We start from the raw sequence: 25458 nt of genomic DNA on the forward strand, positions 1-25458 counted from the left end.
GGAAACAACATGATTGGTTAGAAATTTGGGGGCTAGCAAGGATCCCCTCCTTCCTTCCCTGTGACTAAGAAGTACTCATTGCTCAGGTCTACCTTTGAGATTACTGACAATACCCCAGACTTTTGGACATCAAAGAAGACATCCTCAAAGAATAGCTCTGTAGTGGAAAGATTTATTTCCTCAATGCCTGGCACATAGGAGAAACTTAAAAAATAAATACTTGATTGATTGGCCGGATAGGTGCAGTTCCAGATATGGCCGCAAGGTGACAACAAAGGACACTGTAAAAGTGCATGTTTGAATTGACCAAATGATTCAGTTATTAAAACATTTTTTAATGAAATATTATGCCTGGCACTATGGGGACATAGAAATATTAAACTATTCCTCTCCTTGAGCAAATTACAACCTGAATGCTCAGATAAGATCGGAACATATGAAATAAGTAAAAAATTAAACTGTATATTTCTGTAATGGTCCAATCAAGCATTTTTTTTTTAAATAGACCATCTATTAGGTCCAAGACATTGCCATGGTGAGTGTCATGGAGATATAATTTATAAAACAAATACATTCTAGAGGCATACAACCAAGTTGTGGGGTTAAGATACAGAAAAGAAGTAAAGGGAATTTGAATAGACTTTTCAGGGCTGGAAGGAACACTAAGAATTGGAGCTCTTCTAGTCCCATCTCCTCCCTTTCCATGAGGAAAGTTAGAATCTGAAAAGGAAAGTGACGAATTCTATATCACACATAGTTAGAGGAAGAGCAGATACCAGACTCCAGGTCTGAACATGTTCCGGAATTGTTAAAGAACTGGTAACTGCTGGAGTTTCCTGGAGGTTAAAGGTAGCACCGGGAAATATTGTATTAGTTATTTTTGCTGCTGTTATTCAGTTATTTCAGTGGTGCCCAACTCTCCATGACCCCATTTGGGGTTTTCTTGGCAAAGGTATTAGTTATTACTGTACTTTAATCTCTCTGCTAGATGGTAAACCCTGGAGGGCAGGGAACCTGTCATGTTTTTTCTTTCCATCTCTAATATTTAATTTAGGACCTAACATTTAATCTATACTTTGTGTTAAAATGAACTGGGATCAGACTAGAAACATGGGTTGAAGTTAGATTATAAAGGGCCTGGAATGCCAAACTAAGAAGCTTAAACTTCATCCCTTAAATAGTGAGGAATGATTGAATGGTTCTGGGCAGCGGAGAGACACGGTCAGACCTGTATGTTAGTAAGATTAGTCTAGTAGTTATGTGAGTAAATTGAAGCAGAAAGAGACCACTTATAGATAGGAAGCTATTACAATCATCTAGCCAGGTAGTGGTCACAAAATAAATGTTTGTATAGGGGAATTAGTGGACTAAGAGCTCATTGAGAAAACTGTGTGATATTTCAATATTTGAAGTATCTTCCAACTCAATCTTGGCAGCTAGGTGGCCCGGTGGATACAGTGCCAGGCCTGGAGTTAAGGAAGACACCTTCCTGAGTTCAAATCCGGGGCCTCGGATACTTCCTAGATGTGTGAACCTGGGGGCAAGTCACTTAACCCTGTTTGCCTCAGTTTCCTCGTCTGTAAAAATGAGCAAGAGGAAGGAAATGGCAAACCTCTGCAGCATCTTAAAAGTTGGACACAAGGGAACAACAATCAACGCAAATACACCGCAAAATCTCTATAATTTCTTAGTTTTCAAGAGTTACTGCGGTCAAAAAATTTATCTCCCAGCGGCCAAGCTGAGACTTAGGGGATATGAATATAAGTCCCGGGAGATAATGATGGCAGCCGTCATTACAAAGAGCTTTAGCGTATAAAGCGTTTTATGCGTTGAGTTGCCTAAAAACCCGTGTTGAAATTCACTCCACGGGAGGTAGATACTTTGGGGACTCGATCCACAGATGAGGAGACGGAGAGGTTAAGTGGCTTGCGCACAATCAAACACACCACTATTGTCAGATCTAAGATTGGAACCCAGCTTTTCCTGATTCCAAAAGCTAAACGTTCTTTATTCTTTCCACTCCTGCGAACTCCTTGGGAAACGACGGACCCCTCTCCATTCGGCAGCCTGGTACTCGGCTACGCAGGTAACGCCAGCCTCGACCACGCTGAGAAGCGGGGTCAGAAGGTGGGAGAGGACCGTGCCCTTACACTCCGCCCTGATCCAACTACATCTGGAACACCACGGGCAGTTCTGCGGGTACAGCTTTGAGCAGAACATTGACGAGGCAGAACAAACACATCCTGAAGGGCAGAACTAAGATCGTGAGGGGCTGGAGACCCTCAAGGTAATTTACCCTGGAGGAAACAAACGTGGAATTAGCTCGCCAGCGTCCTTCAAATTGCGGGGGAGGGGGCCAGTTCATAGGGGTAACGAACTAGGAGCCGTCCCACCACCTGGCGAGGAAGCAGATTTCCGACCCATTTCAGACTTTGAGCTCCCTCTGATGCGCCGTCTCCATCTCCTGGGGGGAATGGCTTTGTTTCTATTCTATTTGTATTCCATTTGGCATAGTACGCAGTGAAGGACAAAAGCTAAATAAATGTTTTCTCCAGTTAAAACCTTCCTGACCATCCCGGCCACCCAAGCGGCAGGGGGCTCCCTGGAGGGGGTGAGCCGCCCGGCCCTCGCCGGGTCTTTCGTCGGGAATGTAGTAGGGGGATCCGTGTTCAGATGCAGATTGAACCAATCCTCCTTCACTAGTCCTACGACCCTGAAATTTCCAGAAATGGGGCGGTGGAGAAAACGACACCCTCCCTGGCCGGCCGGGGCGCTCCCTCCTCGAGGGCCTGCCGCGCCCGGCAGGAGTAAAGGCATGTACCTGCCCAGGTCAGTTACGAGGCAAGGAGTGGCGGGTGACCACGTGGGCTCTGGAATGTTCCCCGCCGAGGAGGCCGCGGCCCTGCGGACGGGGCGGGGAAAGGGACAATCTTCCTTTTCTACGTTTTGCGCTCCTTCCGATCGCGAAAAAACGTCTGGAGAATTTGGAGTCGGGAACTGGGGGGAGGGGAGGAGATGGCACCGGTGAGCGCCGCCCCCAAAGGGGGCTAGAAGACTTAGCCTAGCTTCCCTACTTCAAGCCCGCTCCTAGTGGAGGAGCCCCGCTCCGGCTGCAAAGATGGCGCGGCGGCCGGCCGGAAGAGGGCGTGGCCAGGCGCGCCAAGCACAGGGGAGGGGCGGGTCCAGGCAGGTTGGAGGCGGAGCCTCGCGGGGGGGGCGCGGCAGTGTGCGGAGCCGTAGCTCCGGTGTGCTGAGGGGCGGGGGTGAGCTCGGTGGTCTTGAGGTGGCAGCGGCGCGTCCTTCCGCGGTCCCGTTCCGCCCCAGGCCCCGTTGGCCTCGGGTCACCCCGCAGCCTCCCCAGAGCTGCGGGTCCGCACGGGACGCCCCGACCTCCTAAGTATCGGGGGAAGCTCCGCCGCGAGCCCCGGGGCTGGCCGTGAATGAGGCTCGGCTCCCCGGCGGTTCCTGGGTTCCCCCCGGCCCGGGAGAGGAGGCCGCGCCCCCTCCTGCGTTAACCCCGAGATGGAGGAGGAAACCCCGAGGGACCCCGGGCCGCCCGCTCCGGACGAGGCTCCCCCCGAGCCTGAGAGCCGGGATGACCCCGGGCCCGCGGCCGAGAAAGGTGCGGCGTCCCCGGAGGGCTCGGAGGCTGCGCTGCCCAAGCCCGGAAAAGAAGCCAAGGACCGGGCGGCCGAGAAGCTCTGCGGGTACCTGCTTAAATTCGGGGGCAAAGGGCCCATCAAGGGCTGGAAGTCCCGCTGGTTCTTCTACGATGAGAAAAAGTGCCACTTGTATTACTCCAGGACTGCCCAGGACGCCAACCCCCTGGGGAGCATCGACCTGGGCACGGCCGCCCTGGATTGCCGAGTGGAAGCCGAGGAGGGCACGTTTGAGATCAAAACCCCGGCCCGAGTTTTCACCCTGAAGGTAAATGGAATGGGGTTGTCGTTAGCTGGCCTCCGAGTGCTGGGTAAAATTCCACGTTCTACTCATTGCCCCCCCCCCCTCCCATCCTAGCGCCTTCCCAGTGTTGTTTACTTACAGCATACCCTGTATTCGGCTCGTCCGTACCTCAGTCAATAAGCACTTATTAAGCGCCTGCTGTGTACATAGCTGTTTGCGTGTTGTCTCCCCGATTAGACCGAGCTCCTTGGGAACTGGGACCGTCTTTTACAACCTCCGCTGTAAGCTGAGCGTTTGACACTCGGTGCTTAATAACCGTTTATTGACTGATCTTTGACGTTCTGTGAAGTTTGGTCTTGGGCATATAACCAAATGATTGCCGTGGGTCAGACTTTTTACTTTTTGGAGAGGTTTGTTAACTAGAAGGCTGTGCCTTTCTCTTTCTCATTAAAAGCGAGACCTTGAGGAGATTAGGGATGGAGGGTTTTTTAATTTTACCAGAAATTGGGATTCTGGTTCTTTTCTGTCTTCCTGGGAGCCTGTAGGGAAAACAAAACACTTTAGAGCCTCGGATTTCGTTGATTGATTGAGGTCTCGGGTGTCGATGTTGGTTGTTTTCTCTTGATCTTCCCTGCTTCCCTGTTTAATTTGAATAATTTCCTCCCTGGTAATAATTGAGAAAGTTTGATGGCTAGGGGGTGGTGCCTTAGGGCAAGGCGTTCAGTGCTGTCCGATTGAGTAAGGGGAGGCACCCAAGAGCGGGACACTGAGCACCCTCTTTAGATTGGTTATTAAATGGCACCTAGTAAAGAAGTCTTGATAACTCACATTTATAGAGGCCTCAAGGTGTACAAAGTACAAGCCACCCTGCGAGATGGATAGTACAAACTATAATTATTCAATAAAAATCTTTATGGGTACTTCTTCCGCATAGGATAACTCCTCTATATTGTAATACTGATATTATAATATTACAATAATAATAAATAATCTTCAAAGAGTGGCAGGGGGGTGGGGGGAATTCAGCTCCCTATTGTCAACCTTGTGATAAGCCTCTTAGAAACTTACTTGGGCTGCTTCTCAGACAACAGATTTTGAGTCTGCCACCGACGGTATTCAAAGTCCTCACAGCTTGGTTTAGAACATGCCAAAGCTCGGGCTTCATTGGCTTAGCTTTCAAGAATGCTGGTTCGAGTTTAATGCTGATGTCTTACAGTGATTATCTCCAATTTACCCTGTATTTCTTGTTTTTATGTAGTCGTTTTCATGATACCTTACACGGGGATTTTTTGCCTTTGTATCTCCATCACCCATAGAAGATACATAATAGGTGCTCATTAAGTACTTATTGAAAGGCTGGCTAGCTCACTTGCATATGGTGATGAGCGTCAGGGTAGGTTCTCAAAAGATATTAGCCAAATAGTATATAGATAAAGCTCAGATGAAGTGTCTTGCCTAGTAAGTGACAGAGTTTGAACCTAGGACTTTTGATTATAGGCAGTGCTGAGAGTCACAATATCCAGGACACTGTCTAGAATGATCATCCCACTCTGAACCCTGGTCACGCGATCATAGCTTTAGCCCTTAGAAGTCATCTAGTGTAACCTTTCTCACTTTACAGAGAAGAAACCAAGGGTCAGAAGTTAAATACTTTGCATAAGGTCTCACAACACCGGAGCCAGTTTCTGATCCTACGTCCTTTGACAGGAGCAAATGAAACATTCTTTCTACTTTATCCATCCTGCCTTGTGCTCAGTTCTAGGTACTGTATTTCAGCAATTGATTCATTAAATCATTAATCATTAAATCAAATAAATCATTAAATACCTGGCCATGTTCAAGGCCCAGGGCTCACTATATCATTTTCCTGGTCAAAAACTTTTCATTGGTTTTCCATTGCCTATGGGATAAAATACAAAATCCTTGGCCTGGCATTTAAGGGCTTCTACATTATAATTCTCATCCACTTTTCCAACCTCATTTCATGCTACTCCCCATCACGAACTCATACTACATTTATAGAAAGAGCACTTGGTCTGGAAATAGAGAACATGGGCTCACCTCCCACCTCTCAGACATTTTCTGCTTGCAAGTCACTTAACTTCCCTGACTCTGTTTCCTCCTTTGTAAAATGGAGGCATTGGGCTTGATTGCCCCAAATTCCCTTCTGGCTCTAGATCTGTGATTCTATACTAGACCTCATTCCTTCACTAAACCAAGCCAGTCCCCATGCACTCCTTCCTTAACTCTGCCTCTCAGGTTTATGATCTTCTTTCAAGGCTCCACCTGCATGCCAACTGCTCTGTAAAGCCTTCCATATTCCTCCCCACCCCCACCTCCCAAAGACTTATCAGTGCTTTTTCCCTTCTCACTGTATGACCTCTATTTGCGAACATGTGGTCTCTTTTCAGTAGAATGTAATCTCAGGATGACAGGGACTGTTTTGTTTTGCTCTTTATGCTACCAGTGTGGACCTAAGTAGAGTGCCTGTAGTAGGAGACCAGGATATAAGGAAGGGAAAGGGAAGGAATACACATATTTTATATTATTATTATATAGCTTGGACTCTCTGCCCCATCCTCGGCTTCAGAGTGTATGATATTTCAGAACTATGTGCCTTATGTTGACAAAAAAAAGCCATCACTTAGCCACTAGATTTTATAAGGACTTTCTGAACTAAAAAGATTTGATTTGTGAGTAATGTGTATGTCTGAATCTTAAATTCTGTGAAAGAGAAACTTTCCTGGTAATTCCTGCATATATTGTGTATCTCTCCACTCTCTCTTCTTTTGGGGGGGGGGTGCCCCCTGCAAAGCAGTTGGGGTTAAGTGACTTGCCCAGGGTCACACAGCTAGTAAGTGTCAAGAGTCTCAGGCCACATTTGAACTCAGGTCCAATGCTCTATCCACTGCCCATCTAGCTGCCCCTTCCCATTCTTTTTAAACATTAAATGTTAGTTCTCGAAATTTCTCAGTTGACTGGAATTATACTAAGCAGAAACCCTCCATTTCATACCTGTGTGACCTTGGGCAAGTCATTTAACTTTTTGGGCCTCAGTTTCCTTGTCTGTAAAAGGCAGGGATTAAACCAGCGGATCTCTGAGGTCCCTTCCAACTCCAACCTTGTGATTTTACATTGGAATTTGAGTTATCCTGAAAAGAGGTAGTTACCGTGCCTTTCTCCCTCTCTTACTCCTTCCTTTAAAGAATATAGAGATAACAAGAACCAACTTGCTTTAAAGGAATCAAGTATTAAATCTAATTTTCGTGACTTCTTAGGCCGTCAACAAACAAACCATGATGTACTGGTTGCAGCAGCTTCAGTGGAAACGTTGGGAGTATAACAACAGTCAGCCTGGAATCCTGCCTTCAGGGGTCACTGATGAAGCTTTGCCTGGAAATGCCTCTCCCCTTCACGTCACACTAGGTATCAAATGATAATTTTCCTGCTATTGTGAGCCTTATATTTTTACCACATTCTACAGTTGAACTCTTTAATTATGTTGTCATTACGAAAATACTGGGAATTAGGAGACTTCTTGGCAGAAGTAGTGCCTGCATTTTAAATCAAGTCAAATCAACAAGCATTTATTAGGTTCCTATTGTATATGCCAGGCATTGTTCTAAGCCCTGGGATTACAAAGTCAGCCCCTGCCATCAAGGAGTTTACATTCTGATGGGAGAGACAATATGCAGATAACTATGTACAAACAAGAAATGTACAAGATAACTTGGAGACAGTCTAAGCGGGAAGGCGGCACTAGCATTCGGGAGACTAGGAAAGGCTTCTTTCAGAAGGTGAGGTTTTAGCTGAAACTTGAAGCCAGGAGGCAGAAGTGAGGAAGCAGAGTGTACCAGTTATAGAAGGCAGCCACTGAAGTTACACAGAGCCCAGGCAATGAATATCTGGTTTGGGGAAGAGCAAGGAGGCCAATGTCACTGGATCATAATCCAATCTAATAAACGTTTATTAGTGGTCTACTATGTGCTAGGCACTGTGCTAAGCTCTACAGTTAATGAAAACTTAACCCAAATGCTTCCAAAAAAAGAGTAGGGAGACACACAAAATATGCAGGAATTCTACAGATTTCACAGAATTTAAGATTCAGACATGCACATCACTTACATATCAAATCTTTTTAGTTCAGAAAGTCAACAAATAATAACTCTGATAATAACCCAACAAATAATAAGCTCTACAATTAATAAACAGTCCCTGTCCTCAAGGAGATTATAATCTAGTAGGGAGGAAAAAACACAGAAAAGGAGGCAGGAAAGGGGGGGAGGGATTAGGGGGTGTCTTATTCCATGGAGGACAGTGGGTCCAGAGTGGCGTGAGTAACAAATCCATAGCCTGGTCTGAGGCCTGAGGGGTGGTGTCAATAAAGGCTCAAGTTAGCGATGAGATTAGAGGAGAGGAGATGCTCTTAACATGGGAGGGGCATCAACCAGGCAGAGCAGCTGAGGCAGAATGGAATGACCCATAATAGACATGTGTAAATTGCATGGAGCCTGGAAAGATAGGGAGGGGGCCAGGTTATGAAAGGTTTTAAAAGTCAAACAGAAGATTTATATTTGATCCTGGAGGTAATAGAGAGCCCCTAAAGTTTGTTGAATTAGAGGGTGGTAGCATACCTACACTTTGGCAGCTGAGTAGAGGATGAATTGGAGTGGGGGAGGGACTTGAGGCTGAGAAACCAATCCAAAGGCTTTTGCAGCAGTCCAGCTGTGAGGGGAGCATCAGAGGAGAGAAGAAGCTGTATGGGAGAGATGCTACAAAGGCAGAATCAATGGGACTGACTACTGAACTTTGCTCTTTGTGGAGTATGGCACTGCAGCAAAGCAAAGCTAACTAGCATTTATAAGGACCAGCCTATGACCTTGGCCTCTTTACCACCATATTCTAGAATATTAAGAGTTTATGGATTAGAAGGGGGGAAAGAAAGCATTGTTGTTAACTGTTAGAGTGGCACAGTCATATGATATTAGCCTGCCTCTTGACTTATTGTTGTGTATTTAATCTTCCTGAGCTTTATAACCATCTAGAATTAGTTGTGGTTTTTCTCATTTATAAAATTATAATCTCTTTAACTAGTTTGAGCCCCATCCCAGTCATGAAATATTAGTTATTTAACAAAATGAAGGAAGTCTCAAGTCAACAAATATTTATCAAGCGCCTGCTATGTGGTAGACGGTGTGCCAAGCTCTGAGGGATACAAAAGAAGGCAAACACTCGTCCCTGCCTTGAAGGAACTCAGAATCTGATGTAGAATCATCCTTTCCCAATAGTAATTACTCTGAATTATATGTAATTAAATAAGTATTACAATTACTTCATGTATGCAATTTATACAAATCACTGTCGGCTTCTAATGTATTTCAGCTGCACACAATTTTGTATTTGTGAACCTTAATTCTACTCAAGAATCCTCTTACACGCGTGCAGCTTGACAGCACTTCAGTTTGCTTGACTCCTACCTGCATCTCCTTCTTCCCTCAGCTAGATCCCTTAGCTGCTATCCCCAACCCGAAGCTAATGTGCTCCAGGCTACTTCTGACCCTGATGGGGAGGGAGAGCCAGGGAAGGCATCCTCACAGCTGCAGTCTTTTGGCAGCTTTTCACTGTTGCCATAAGGCCACAGTGTAATGGCATACAAATTTAAATGCTTAAAAAGTTTTTACAGTTTTCAATAAATGCTGAAAACTAGTTAGGGCCCCCTGACCTCAAGCAGAAAGATAAAAGAGATCTGCAAAAACAGTGTATCACCCTTTGTCTGAATCTAATTTGAAACAGGTTAAAAAAAGACCACATTCATGACCTTTATACAACTACCGGAGAAATGTATATGCAGTCAAACTCTTGAAACCATTTCCTGTTGTGACTAAATCCAACTCACATGAAAGTGAGAAGAGAAAACTTTGGCCCTGCATAGTATTGGATTGCTATTTAGAGCAAAAAGTCATCTAATTCTTTTGTTGGGAATCTTTCTAAAGTTTTAAGTCCCTAGAGACTCATTAATAAAGATCCTTTTTACTAACTTGTCTCCCTTCCCCCATTTCCTTAACTGCCTCCTCTCCTATATTTCTAAATTTGGCTTCATAGATGTTTGCATAATGAGTTTGAGCAATTCCAGATGATTAGAATGAGACCAATGACAACTAGAAAGCCTTGAGATAATTTAATTCCTACATGACTTGTACTGAAAGCTGGCTAACCAGAAGAATCAGAACATTCTTAGTTTTCACACTCCTTTTTCTATGTTGTTTTAACCAGTCCCCTTAATTTTATGTGGCATTTTACTTAGAACGTCCTCGTACAATTGATGTCCTCTTGTACAATATTTACACAGTATGAAGAGAGCCTGTACGCTGTGTTGCTTTGTCTCCTTAAGCCTGTTCATAATTATAAAACATACATGTAAGTCTTTAGGACATGTGTACAATCCCTTTTAATCTTACCGTGCTTTATGACATAAAAGCATATATCCTTTCCCTCCTCCCTGTCTCTAATAAGTCATACTCTAATGCTTCATCCTGGCGTGGAGGTTACACAGGACTCTTAATTCTGTCACATCCTAAAGCTATACCAGCTTCAGGTATAGGTCTGGGGATCATTTATGACAGCCAGTGTCACAAGTGGGGATTGAACCCTGGTCTGCCTGCCCCTGGAATCTAGCACTGTCTCCACTAGAGTGAGAAGCCCCTCTCCTGTGCCCACTTAAAGACCTCCAGTGCCCGGGATCTCGTTCACCTTCTGAGGCTCTCATTTCACTCTTGGTCAGTTCTGATTGTTAGGATTTTTCTTTATTTCAAGCAAAAATGTACCTCTCTGATTGTACTGATTGTTGTAGTTCTGATCTCTGGAGCCAAACCAAACAAGTCTAATCGCTTTTCCCCATGACTGCCCTTCATGTATTTGAAGGCAGACGCTTGCTCCCATTAAGCCCACTTAGGAATGGAGTTAGAATGTGATAAGTGGAACAAACAAGGACCTAGAGGAGGGGAATGCTTGTAGCTTGGGTGATCTGGAAAGGCTTCATGAAGAAAGTGGAATCTGAGTGGTTATGTAATTAACCAGGAAATTGGATTGTCCGTTCTTATGGGTATGATGCTGTGAATCTCCCCCAACACACACGCCTTATACTTATATATGATAATATATATTTATACCTTAAACTCAGTTTACTTAGCTTTCCAAAAACACCATTTCTTCCTATATCATAGTATCTTGAATACTTTCTTATTGTGGCTATTTGGTCCCCTCCGAGTGGATCCCCACCCACTTGCATGTAAATTATGTGTTGGTATATCTCAAGTACAAGTAGGAATTTATACCACTTACCTCATCTCTTTTACCTGTTTCTAGTCAGAAAAGCCACTTCCATATTGTCTACTTTCATCTGTATCTTGCTGTACTCCTAAGATTTATGTTGAATTTCAGGTGCCTCTGTGGCCTGCATGTACAAATATTCCACAGATGGTTAGGAATCAGGGGCTAGAGCTCAGAGAGAGAGAGAGTTCACAATTTAAAATAAAAGCATGTAAGTCATCTACATAGGTGGAATAATAATAACGGCAATAGTAATAACTGAAACCAATGGAATAAATATGATCAATGAAAGAGAGGGTATGGAGAGACAAGAAAAGGTGAAGAATAAAACCGTGAGGGAATGTTCACATAAGCTCCTTGAGGTCAGGGACACGAGGCTTATTTATTGTTAGGTCTCCTTCAGCATCTCAGCAGTGACATAACATGGTGGACATCTAATAAATGTTTGTTCAGTAAATGAATATTGAAATGTAAGGTGTGAAAGAAGGAATAACAGCCAGATGAACGGAAAGGAAGCAACTACCAAAAACGTAAGGGGTTAAAGAGAGTGAGTGAGGTGAGGGAAACAAGGGGTTTGGAGGTCTTCCAGGTTCTCCTAGTGGGTTTTTACTAGAATCAGGTTTTGGGGTCCTTCTAGAGGGTGCAATCAAATTTTGAATGTAATCTTAATAACAAAGAGTTCCTTCTCACCAACCATCATTTCACTCCACAGATATTGGATTCCTAGAATAGTAGATATGGAGGAATGTGAAAGTAGATCATAAGCCAATAAACATTTTGTGTCAATTAGAGTAGGCCAGAGGGGAGCCCTCATATTTGGTAAAATATTCTATGGTTTAGGGAAGCACTAAAAATTGAATAATTTTTTCAGTGATGCCGTGAAGATGTTTCCACAATCCAGCTAGCACCTGCTGTAGGGGTGTAAGAGCCACCCACAGCCAGCACCCAGAAAGCTGCCAACAGCACAGGTTCTTTTGATCTGCTTAACTAAGGAAAGCAAGGTGAAGGGGTTGGCAAGCTTGCTTTAATTCAGTATACAAATATCATTCACTTAGTTCAGGGGAAAAAGCCAGCACACTGAACTTCAGAGCAAAATACAAACAAATTACAAACATCAATAGACAGACCTAACACAATTCATCATTACCAACATCTAGGTTCAGCCTGGGAGCTCAGAACAAAGGCTGGCCCAGAGTCCCGCACGCCACCACTGCTGTGGGTAAGAGAGCTCCAAAGTAACAGACCCACAAACCAGAGTCCCCATTTTGATATTTTGATCAAGAGCTTCCAGGCCCAATAAGTCCACCTCACAGGAGTAACCAGGAGGCCACAGAGAAGCATGATGGTATAAAACAAAATCATATACATGCTTCCCCTCTACGGTAAGAAGATTACCCACTGGCCTCAAGTCCTTGCTCAGCACTCCTCGGTCCACACGAGGGTCGGCTTTGCTACCGGCAGCTCCTGCTTCAAGGCTTCATTTTCAGCTTCGGCTGCAGCTGTCTCTGGCTCCAACAGAAGAAAAAAAGGATCTTCAAGCTGTTTTCTCTCCTCTTACAGAGTTTTTGACATCATCAAGCGTCGTCTGAATGACCAGAGCCCAGGCTGTGGTGATTGGTTCTTGAGTTGCCCCCCCCAGGACCCTGGGAGGTTCACATCCACATAGATTAAGTTAACACCCAATAGGGCATGGCTCTGGATTTAACACCTCCCCTTAGCCAGCCCCATCTTGGGCCCCACCTTAGTTGCCAATCCACACCCAGTAAGGTTTTACACCTAATAGGGGTTTGGGCCTGGGGCTTAGCACTTAGTAAGACTCAATCAAAGACACTGAATTAATCAAAGGAAACAAAGGCCAAACTCTTCAAGGGCACTTGTTGAACTAAGTGCTAAGGAGCCCATTTTGATTACCAACACAGAAGATAAAGGGCGAAAGTGGGGGATAAACTCCTCAGTTCCTGACAGCTTATAGTGAGACTCAAGAACTTTCCAGTTTTGCAGATAGTGGACAGTGCTAGGAATGAGCTAGAACAGTTCACAGGAGCTTTTGGGGAAACTGAGTAAGAAAATGGGTTTTATGTGATTAATGGGAGTAGGACCATGACTTTAGCTTCCAAGGCACTAGAAACATGGTTGATCAGTGAAGACTCTATGGAGGATCATAGATCAACAGCTGGGAAGGACTTAGAGATCCTGTGGTCCAATCCCCTCATTTTATAGATGAGGAAGCTGTGTCCCAGAGTTTAAGTGATCTGCCCATGGTCACTCAAATGTTGAGGAACAGAACCAGTTTGAGCCAGGCCTTGAAGGATAGATAATCTTTCAAAAGTCATAAGTAGGAAAAGGGCACCCCAAGCAGAGGATACAGGAGGAGCATAGAGGCATTAAGTAGTGTCTGGAGGTATATAAAAGGGACAGCAAGTGGTAGTTTTTCTGTAGCTTAGTGCATGTAAAGGATAGTCATAAAACTGGAAATATAGAGAGGCAATCGATTATGAAGAGCTTGGACAGCCTAAAGATTTTTATCGTATTTGGTAGCCAGTATGAGAAGCCATTGCTGGGATAGAATAGCCAAAGAAAGAGGGGTGGGTGGGTGTGTTTTAAGCTTGGGGACACCTGAGCACGCCTATAACAAATGAGAAGGAATCAGTAGAAAGGGGGGAAATCCAAGATTCCTAAGAAAGAGAGGACAATTGATTGATAAAGGCAGAGGAAGCAGTAGGGGATAAATGCGTAAGTGAAGGGGTTGGCCTTGCCAAAAAGTAGGGCCGCCTCTTCCTCTGAACCTAGAGGGAGGAAAGAGGAAAAAAAGTGAAAGTACTTAGGAGTTTAAAGGTCTCAGAAGTTAAAGATATCACAAAAGATGACCTTGATCCCCATAAGGGAAAGTGATGTCATTGACTGAGCATAAAGGGTAGAGAGAAACTGCAGGCTGGAGAAGAGACTGAAAGAGATTCAGACCAATTGTGGGAATTTAGATCGTGAACTCATAAGAGTAAAGTAAAAGGATCTCTGAGTAGCAGTGAGTGTACAGATGAGATTAAATGTCCAGAATAGAGTTCGGTGTCTGTCCCACAAAACCTTCTCCTCTACCAGACTTCCCTATTTTTGTCAAGAGCATCAGCCTCTTCCCAGTCTCACAACCAGATTTCATCTTAGGTTCCTCACTTGCGCTTCTCCAGCACACCCAGTCTATTGCCCAGCCTTGTTATTTATTTCTTTCCACTCACAAAGCCACCACCCTGGCACAGGTGCTCATCACCCCACACCAGGACCACTGCAGCAGCCTGCTGCTTGGCGTCCCTGCATCAAGTCCCTTCCTACTCCCGTCCGTCTCACAGCTGCCAAAGATCTTCCTAAAGCACATCTGACTGTCCCCCAACTATGCAATGAAATCCGGTGGCTCCCTGTTATCTCCAGGGTCAAATACTAAATCCTTTATTTGGCTTTTAAAGCCCTTCACACCTTTCCAGTCCTCTCACAGTTTAATCCCCTCCACCTAATGAACCATCCAGCTATACTGTCCTTCCTGCTCCTCGTATATGACACTTCTCCCAACTCACTACCTTTTTCTGGTTGTGTCTCCTGCTTGGAATGCTCTCCTTCCTCATCTCCCCTTCCTGGTTTCCCTAGCTTCCTTCAGGGTTCAGCTGAAATCCCAGCTTCTGCCAAAAGGCGTTTCTTGGTCCCCTCTTCACCCTTCATGCCTCCTCTTCCTGATCAGTCATGCCTTATTTTTGAGAGTACCTCCCATTTACACTGTATATAACTGGCATGTACATAGTTTGTTTGCATGTTTTCTCCCCTAGTACTATGTGAGCTTCTTGCATTTACCTTTTTATTGTTGTTGTATGCCTAGTTCTTAGCCCCGACTAAGCACTTAATAAATACTTGTTGACTAACTGACAAATTTATAATAAATAAAGTTCACTCCATGGCTCTATGAATACTCAGCGGCAAGATCCAAGAAATCAAATGAAGGGGGTAAGCCAGAGTCAAAGTTTAGCTGAATAGCAACCAAGATTAGGAGGGAAACAGAAAACTGGGAAAGAATTTTTACAGTTAGCATCTCTGATAAAGGCCTCATTTCTAAAATATGTAGAGAACTGAGTCAAATTTACAAGAATACAAATCATTCCCCAATTGAGAAATGGTCAAAGGATGTGAACAGGCAGTTTTCAGAGGAAGAAATTAAAGCTCTCTATAGTCATATGAAAAAATGCTCTAAATCACTATTGATTAGAGAGATGCAAATGAAAACAACTCTGAGGTACCACATCTCTCCTGTCAGATTGGCTAACATGACAAAACAGGAAAATGATAAATGCTGGAGAAGATGTGGGAAAGTTAGAACACTAATTCATTGTTGGCAGAGCTGTGAGCTCATCCAACCATTCTGGAGAGCAATTTGGAACTATGCCCAAAGGGCTATAAAGCTGTGCATACCCTTTGACCCAGCAATAGCGCTTCTAGGGCTGTATCCCAAAGAGATCATAAAAATGGGGAAAGGTCTCACGTGCACAAAAATATTTAGAGCAGCTCTTTTTGTGGTGGCCAAGAACTGGAAATCAAGGAGATGCCTGTCAGTTGGGGAATGGCTAAACAAGTTGTAGTATGGAATACTATTGTGCTATGAGAAATGATGAGCAGGTGGATTTTGGGAAAACCTGGAAAGACTTGAATGAACTGGTGCTGAGTGAAGTGAGCAGAGCCAGGAGAACGTTGTACACAGTAACAGCCACACTGTGGGACCACTGATTTTGATAGACTTAGCCCTTCTCAGCAATTGAAGGACCTAAAACTTTTCCAAAGGACTCATGAGGGAAAGAGATATCCAGATATCTCTGATATCCAGAGAAAGAACTGTGGAGTCAGAATGCTAAGTGAAGCAGACTTTTCCCTTTTGTTTTGTTTTGTTTCTCAAGGTTTCTCCCATTCATTATAATTCTTCTATGCAACATGACTAATGTGAAAATGTGTTTAATAGGAATGTATATGTAGAGCACACATTGGATTACAAGCTGTCTTGGGGAGGGAGGGGGAGAAAATTTAACTTATGGAAATGAATGTTGAAAACTGAAAGTAAATAAATTAAATATTTTTTAAAAAGAAAGGACCTCAAAAAAGAGATTGGCTGACTAGGAATCTAAAGGTCAGAGGGGCGATATAGTCTAGACTTGTGGCTGGGGAATTTTTGAAGTAGTTGGCCATTAAGTTAAGACTGAGGAAGGGGATGAGTGAAGACCAGAGGGAGGTGAAGGGAAAGAGAGGGAGTTGGAAGGAGAGGATGGACTGGAGGAAGTTCAACTAGAGATGAGGAAGGCAGAAGTGGGTTTAGTGTGAGGTAGAGGGATTGTTGTCTAAGTGATTTTTGAATTGAGGATTTTAGAGCACATGGTGCCACATAATGGTCATGTCTAAAGAATGGCTCTGTGGTGTGTGGCTGTAGTAGAGTAGAGATAGAGCTCTTCAAAAGAGGTCAGCTGGTAAGAAGTGTAATTCCCATGAATATTGACTTATGGGAGAATGATAGCCAGGATAGGGAGGAGAAGAAAACTGTGAAACCAGGCACTAAGATCATTGAGGAAAGTCAGGAAGGTAACTGTAGTTCTGAGGATGGGGGGAATGGGACCTGATCACATAAACTTTGAAGAAAGCAGCGTCGTTGAGTCATGGTAGCAGTTTGGAGGTATCATTGAGGAGCAGAGTATCCAGACCCCTGCTTCTGGCCTTGTGAATCAGGAGGAATAGGTAGATGGACAGCCTCTCAAAGGAAAGCCAGGCAGATAAAAACAGTTACCATTCGACATGAATCTAAACATGAGCTTTTCAAAGCACTTTAACATTGGATCCATTTGTTTTACTTTTCTTTTGTTCTGTAGAACTAGATAATGCAGAAACTGATGAATTTTTCAGCCCTGTGAAAACACCAACTGGACTAGTAGGCATAGCAGCTGCTTCTCAACCTGTTCCAGAGATGCCCACCACCCTCCCGAATATTTCCCTCAAACACCTAGGAACTGAAATACAGTAAGTGTTTAGGGAATTGGAATAGCTGATCTGTAGACTGGTACTTCTAATACTGCTAAAAACTGCTTACGTTAAATGAACGTTACAATTGCAGCTGGGTGGTGCAGTGGCTAGAGTGCTGGGACTGGAGTCGAGAAGATCTAAATTCAGGTCCTGCCTCAGACACTTACTAGCTGTGTGACCTTGGGCAAATCGTTTAACCTCTGTTTGCCTCAGTCTCCTCGTCTGTAAAATGGGGATAAAAATACTGTTGGAGGGTGAGATGAGATAATAATTGTGGAGCACTTGGCAAAGTGTCTGGCACATGGGAAACGCTATATAAATGCCAGCTATTATTATTTATCATTATTTGCATTTGCTGGAGTTATAATTATTAGACAAACTATCAGAACTGCAATGTAGCAAATGAAATATTAGAAAAATAAAGATGAGCACAATTCAGATCTTGGAGTGAGAAGGCAGGATAGTGCACCGGGCTTGGAACTAGGAGATCTGGATTCAAATTCTCCCTCAGACACTAGCTACGTGACCGTGGAGAAATCCTTGACCCAGGAGTTCTTGACCTTTTTGGGTCATTACTGTCTGAATAACGCTCTTATTTGCATGAAACAAGATACATATGAAGAAAACTGATTGTCGACATAGATTTATCAAAATACCAGATCACAAGTTCTTGGATCCCAGGTTAAGAACAGCCCTGACTCAGTATCTCAGAGCTTGTTTCTTCATCTTAAAATGAGAATGATAATGTGATTTTCCCTAAAGGACAGCCAGTCTTTACTGTCATTTGTACCTCTGGAACATTTCCATGTTCATCCCTTCTGTGGAGTTCCACTGTCACCAGCCTGGTTTGGGCACTCATCATCTCTGCCCTTGGTTCTTAGACTAATCCTCTACCTGGTCTACCTGCTTTCGGTCACTTTCCCTGCCAGTTCATCCAGCCTGTCCGCAGTAATCTTCCTAAAGCACCTTCCTCATCATGTGAAACACTCCTCCTCCAGCTCTGTCTTCCAGTAAGGAAGTATAGGCTGGCATTTATGGTTTGTCACAATTTAGCTTTAACCTGCCCTTTCAGCCTTATCTTACACTGCTTTCTTTTACCCGCTTGCTAAACACCTGCTGTTCCTTAAACACACCTTTCATTCTACTTCTTTGTTCTTGCTGCCATGATTCACTTCACCCGGGATTGTCTCACCTGTCCTAGCTCTGTTTGTCTTATATGCCCTTCAAGCCATCTGCCATCTTCATCATGATGTTTTCACTTACCCTCTCTTAACTAGAAATAACTTCTGCTAAAATACACAGTACTTTCTACCTCTCGTATTTCACTTAAACATTCTAACCACTTACCTGTATTTATTCATGCATGTTGTACCTCCGCTGTTAGATGTGAGCTCCACGAGGGCAGAGAGTATGTCTTTTTATATCCTCCATGGCACCAAGCATGTGATAGATACTTAATAAACATTTATCTGAATGGACAAATTTATAACTTGGTAGTGCAGTGCAAGAAGGAAATGACAAATCACTCCAGCATCTTTGCCAAGAAAACCCCCTATGGGGTCATAAAGAGTCAAACACTGCTGAACGACACTGGCAACAAGTGTAATGCCAAGAGTGCTAGACGTGGAATCAAGAAGATACGGACCTGTTAAAACATCAGATACTGACTGGCAGGAGGAACATGGACAAGACAATCAATCTCTCTGAGATTCCTCAGTTTCCTTATCTATAAAATGGGGTAATCATACCTGTAGTACCCACCTTACAGGTTCTTGTGAGGATCAGATGAGATGGTTGGCCCAAGTCATATTGCAAACCTTAAAATGTTATGTGTGACACCTAGGAATATTATATAAAATTGAAAAATAATTATAGCACTTTGTGTGGCTTAGTTGGTGAGCCAAGAGGCCTTTCTTCTAATCCTGGCTCTGCTACTAACTAGCTGTGCACAGAAAACTATGCTGACTGGACACACTTCAGATTTATGTTATATCACCTCAACTGGGCCCTCACTACAGGCAGTCTTTTACACCTCCGTAATCAAGTCTGGTCTCCCACTGTCCACAGTGGCTGTTCCATTCCCTTCTCTCACCAAGCTTCCCACATTATAACATCTTCCCACCCACTCAGTTTAAGGATCTTGACTCATATTTCACCAAAAACATTGGCTCCATTTACTGAGAGCTTCCTCTTCTCTCCTTCTCCCTGTTTCCCGTCACTCAGACATATTCACCCACGATCTCCTCTTTAACCCATCTCATGAAGAGGTGGCCCTTTTTTTGCCAAGACAAACCTCTGTATGTACATCCTTCATCTTTGATGCCGTTGCCTCCCATTTTCTCCAGTAGATTGCCTTCTCTGTCATTCCCACTCTCTAGTTAGTCCTCAGCTTCTTCCCTACATAATTGGCTCCTTTCCTGCTGCTGTATTAGGAGGGCAGAGTTTATAATCTCAAAGAGGATCATAAACATGTCTGAAAGGTTCGGAACCGCCGGATATAAGAAACTCTCAAAGTAGAAGGCAGAAGAATCAAAACATATATTTAGGCTCCACAGTAACCAACCCATGAACCAGCAACCCCATTTTGATATATTGATCAAAAGCTTCCAGGCCCAATAAGTACGCCTTGAAAGAGTAACCAGGAGGCTACAGAGAAGCATGATTGCGTAAAGCAAAATCATGCTTCCCCCCTATGGTAAAAAGATTACCCACTGGCCTGAAGTCTTTGTTCAGCTTCCTCCCGTAGGTCAGCTCTGCTACTGGCAGCTCCTGCTTCGGCTGTGGCTGTGGCTGTGGCTGTGGCTGTGGCTGTGGCTGTGGCTGTGGCTGTGGCTGTGGCTGTGGCTGTGGCTGTGGCTGTGGCTGTGGCTGTGGCAGCCTCTGGCTCCAACGGGAGCTGCTTTTAACCATCCAGCTTCTGCGGGGGTGTAAGGTACGCCGGGGAAAGCACAGGTTCTTTCAATCTGCTTAAGCAAGGTGAAGGGGTTGACCGGGAAAGCACAGGTTCTTTCCATCAGCTTAAGCAAGGGAAGCAAGGTGAAGGGGCCGACAAGCTTACTCTAGTCCAACATACAAACAGCATTCAGTTCAGGGGAAAAAGCCAAACTAGTCAAGGCCACTTGTTGACTAAGTGCTAAGGAGCCCATTTTTGGTTGCCAACACAGCTGCCTACAAATACACCCATTTAGCCTCCATCCTTAGAAAACCTCCTCTTGATCCTACCATCTCCTTTTCTCTGCTAAACTCCTTAAGAAAGCCACTACCAGGGTGCTACTTCCTTTCACTGTCTTCTAAACCCCCAGCAATCTGACTTCTGACCTGCTCAACTGAAACTGCTCTCTCAAAGTTCCCAGTGGTCTTGACTGCCAAATCTAATGACCTTTTCTTAATCCTCAGTAGAACAGAACTCTGCCTGTCCAGGCTCTTTTACAACAAGTTGTCTCCCATCTACTTATTCTTAAATGTAACAAAAGAAGTAACTCTATTCAGTGACCCTCTGATAATAAGCAGGCAAGGCAAAAAACAAGCAGATGCATAGAAGAATTCCCTATGAATAGTGAGGTCTTCAAATATGTGTAAATGACATTATATTGTTTGCATTAAGCCCTAAGACGCTGCAGAATCTGTAGGACGAGATCTGTAATGACTCTAAGGAGTTTGGCTTGCCCATCCAAACAGGAAACACCAAATGTGGGTCGAGAATGTCTCCCAAATTTCAGCGTTCATATCTGAATGAACACCCTGCAGACCTTGTCCCACAGTATCTATATCTAACAGTACAAATGAGCAATGAGTTGGGCCCGGAGTTGAGAAGAAGGAGAGCTGGCTGGATTGCTTGTGGAGGAGTAAAAAGTACTTTTACTGACTCTGAGCTTCCCCAGAAAGCGAAGATCCTTTTTTTCAATATAAACATCATACTGGTGCTACTTTGTGGCAGCAAGATTTAGAATACCACCGCTTCCAAAGAACTGAACAATGAAGAAGAAGGAAGAAGAAAAGAAAGAATGTAATGACAGAAGGAGACTATAGACTGGTCACATGGTAAGAGTGAGGAAAAATGGTGGATAGTGAGAGTACTTGTGATATCCTCTTCATGTTAAAAGAAATCAAAGAAGGGCTTGGGCATATTTGATGGACTGCTATAGGGAAGACTCACAAGCATGGCTTGTGATTTGTGTTGTTGGAGAGAACTCTCACATCGATGAGATCACAGATTGGTTTGAATTTGAGATTAATTCCATGATAGCATTTTATATTTAAATGAACATTTTATGAAATGAAGCTATCATACATCGTTTATAAGAATTATAATTTGAGTAAGGCAGCTGGGTGGCACAATGGATAGAGCGTTGTGCCTGGAGTGAGGAAGATGTGAGTTCAAATGTAGCATCAGACGTTTAGTAGCTACTTGACCCTGGACAAGCCCCTTATCCCTGTTTCCCTCAGTTTCCTGCTGTGCAAAATGAGCTGGAGAAGGACATGGCGAACCACTCCAGTATCTTTGCTAAGAAAATCCCCAACGGGGTCATGAAGAGGCAGATACGACTGAAACAACTGAACAACAGCAAATTTGAGTAAATGTTTTAATATGGCTAGAAATTCCAATTGAATGTTTGCATTTTTCATGAAATGAGCTTACTGTCCCTTTCAGTAAAATGACTGTCTTAGTCCTCCACTAACGTGATTCACTGTGGTGTGAAAGCAAGCTTGCGTTCCTAAAGGCTGCAGGGGCAGAATTCCTGTCGGTGCAAGGCTTTGAACAGAGGCCCATCGATGAAGTAATAGCTAATGATGACGACGATGGCTGCAATAAAAGTTAGCAGTTGTACAGTACTTTAAAGTTTGTAAAGCGCTTTCACAATACTAGCTCACTTAATCTTCGTCATATCTCTGAAAGCTAAGTGCGTTTATCATCTCCATTTTACAGATGAGGAAACAAACATAGACATAGGCTGAGTGACTTGCTCAGAATATGCAGCTTTGAAGCTTGTATGATCCTGGATTTGAACTCCCCTCTTCCTGACTCCAAGTCTGGAGTTCTTTCCACTCTGCAACCAGCCTAACTAACTTACTAGTAAAGATATTCATCACCAAAGGGTTGAGTACCAAGTGATTTTATTTTGGCTGCATCATTAATTAAACCACCTACTAAGTTGCAGAGGGGTCGTGAGCTGCATTGGTAGAAGGAATGTTGACAGAGGTGAAATCATGGACTCCCAAAGAAGTGAAGAAGTACATGGTTCCTTCTCCCTCTTTTCCACTTGGTGCTGTTCTTTGAGGAGTCTGCCGTCTCTTGGCTGGCATCAAGCCTGCTCTTAGAGCCTTTACAAAGCTCAAAATCAAGAAGGGAACAAAAAGTTCATTGGACACCAACCAGATCGGTATGTCAAGATCAAAAGGCACTTGGGTAAACCAGGAGTCAGGGAGCGTAAAGTTAAGCGTCTCAATGGCCAGCGTTAGTTATGGAATCAGTAAGAGGACAAAACATGCCACCCAGCTAGTCAGGAAGTTTACTTTTGGTCAGAGCTCGAAATGCTCCTGATATCAACCAGTCTTAACGTGAGGAGACTGCTCATTGTTTCTTCACCTCAGTGGGCCATCACAGTCAGCAATCCCACATATTAGACAGTGCCATAAAGAAAAGGAATCGTCTGTTTTGAATATAATTGTTTATATTAAATAAAGCCTCAAACTTAAAAAAAATAACAAGTCCATTACTAACCATCAGTTTTTTCTTAAATTTAATGTCTCCAGTCAGACCATTTCCAGTTAGAGAGTGTTATTTCCATTAACATCCCCTGTCATCAAATCAGAGTTCTGTTTTGAACTTGTTGGATCTGAGGTACCTTAGGGACATTGAGAGGGAACTGTCCAGGAGGTAGCTGGATATCCAAGACTAGAACTCAAGAGAACAAACATAATTATGCTATGTTCACATGGGTTAAATTGATGTGCCAAAGGTATGATAAAGCGTACAGCGGCAAAGACAAAACTGGAACCCTAATTTTGTTCTTTATTACATCATTTGAAAGTTTTGTCTTGTTTTTTATTTAAATTGATAGCTTTTGCTAATGTAGATATTTTGGTGAATTGTCCATCAGTACCGCTTTCTCTGTAGTCTAATGATTCATTTGTGTTCTTTCATAGCTACATGTAAAATGATGATTTAATGCCAACAGACCTTGTTTAAGTAAATCCAGCCAGTGTCAGTAAGACAATTTAAAAGTGGAACTGACAAAATTAAAACATAGGTCAAGAAAAAGGAAGGAAATCTTTGGAGATAAGACAGTCACATCCTCCTAAAGCCATTTATAATAAGCTACAGGAAATTTGGGGCAAGAACATAAAGGCTAAAATGCTTAGTATTTTGCAGAAACAAGAGCACTTTGTGCTCTTGCCCATATCTCCAGGTTGTGTAGCTAAGCAAGAACCTGTTCATTGATAAGCTTCAGCAGTCTTACCATAGGCATACACACAGAGACGCTGCCAGGCAAATATTCATTTATTCATGAACTCACCCAGTAATACACACAGAGTTCATAGTTAACAGTGTTCTTTAAGGAAATATAAAATGATTAATGGAGTTGAAGCCCCAGATAAATGAGGAAATGGTGAAGCGCTCCCAAACCTTAGATAACCTACATCCCAGGATGCTGAAAGAATTTGAAAACACGATTCCTGAGCTGTTGTTGCTGAAATTACGGAGGGGGAGCCCTTGCGGAAGGGAGTGAGCATCTACGTCACACCTGCCATGTCTCAGGCTTTACACATGTTAGCTCAGCGACCCTTCAAGGTGGATGCCGTCATGAGCCCCATTTGGCAGTTGAGGAATTTGAAGCAAGCAGAGCCTGAGTAGATGACTCACTCAGGGGCACAGAACGAGTAAGTGAGGCTGGATTTGAACTCGGGTCTTCCTGACTCCAGGCCCAGCACTCCCTAGCTGTCCTGTCACATACATTATTATAGGATCCTACTTCTCAAGGCTTCATCCTACAGATGAAGAAACTGAGCCCCAGAGTGATGGAGACTTGTCCAGTTTCCCCCAAGTAGGATTTGAATAAAAAGGGGAACAGCGATTGCCACCCAGTATTGGGAGGGTCTCAGCCTCATGCCGCGTGAGCATCAGGAGAAAGAGCTTGAAGAAGAGAAGGTGAGGGCTGGGGCAGCAGAGAGAACGCGATAGCCATCACCAGGTGTTCAGCGCGGCCTCCTTGGGAAAGGGAATGGATTTACTCTGCTCTGCTCCAGAGACTCGAAACCAGGCCTTTCTTGTTCTAGTCTTTATGCCTGGCTACTTTAAAACTAGAGCTGTCCAGAAGTGAGACGGCCTGCCTAGAAGCAGTGAGCTCCCATCAGGGGAGGCCTTTAGGCCATAGGCTGGATTACGATTATGTCAGGGATCTTTTAAAGGGAAATTATCTTAAATTGTAAACTAGACTAGGTAACTGCTGAAGACCCTTCCAACACAGAGATTCTGTGATTACACCAGAGCTGTGCTCACATAGGTTGCCAATCCCTGATGCTGTCCTGACGGACCAATGGCAGAATGCTCAACAGCTTCTGACGTGTGGCAGAACTTTCCAAAATAAAGCAGCATATGAGCCACATCTGAAAACGTATACCTCTTTCCATACTTCTCTGCTAAGAGGCATTAGACGTACGTGACCACCAATCCTTTGACGCTCAGTCAGTCACTGCCAAGTGTTTTCTTAGTTCTTTGTCCTTGTCTCCACATTGGTTCATGGAAACCTTAAGTTTTTCTGAATTCCTTCATATTCTTCATTTCTTACATAAGATCCATTATACTTATATTCCACAATTTGTTTAGTCCTCCCCCTGGCTGATGGGCACCTACTTTCTTTCCTTCTACTTCTTGGCTACTACACAAAGTGCTGCTATAAATATTTTTGAACATATGGGGCCTTTTTCTTAGTCTTAGACCTCCTTGATCTAGTAGTGATATCACTAGGTGAAAGGATATACACAGTTTAGTGACTTCCTTGAATCTAGCTGGTATTTTTCAGACACCTTTCGTACAATCTAACAAATATTATCAGCATGGTCATACTTTTCCTACATCCCTTCTTATTTCAGTGAGGTTGGACTTTAATTTGCTCTTGCAGTTACCTATTGCATCAACATGATAAGCCACTTCAGTTATTCAGATAGCTATAATAGCTTATTGATGACAAT

The 25458-nt window shown here is 43.7% G+C and overlaps 1 protein-coding gene across 1 annotated transcript in view; it reads left to right on the plus strand.

Annotated features, from left to right (window-relative positions):
- Positions 1 to 3220: 3220 nt before the first annotated feature.
- TBC1D2 (TBC1 domain family member 2) overlaps positions 3221 to 25458 on the plus strand; it is a 62004-nt gene continuing 39766 nt past the window's right edge. The window contains exons 1-3 of the mRNA XM_036738042.1: positions 3221 to 3927; positions 7182 to 7329; positions 17115 to 17262. Coding sequence (XP_036593937.1) covers positions 3523 to 3927; positions 7182 to 7329; positions 17115 to 17262 — 701 coding nt within the window. The 5' untranslated portion in view covers positions 3221 to 3522. The remainder of the gene's footprint in view (positions 3928 to 7181; positions 7330 to 17114; positions 17263 to 25458) is intronic.

The sequence above is a fragment of the Trichosurus vulpecula genome, chromosome 9 (genome assembly GCF_011100635.1).
Source record: "Trichosurus vulpecula isolate mTriVul1 chromosome 9, mTriVul1.pri, whole genome shotgun sequence".
NCBI classification, from domain to species: Eukaryota; Metazoa; Chordata; class Mammalia; order Diprotodontia; family Phalangeridae; genus Trichosurus; species Trichosurus vulpecula.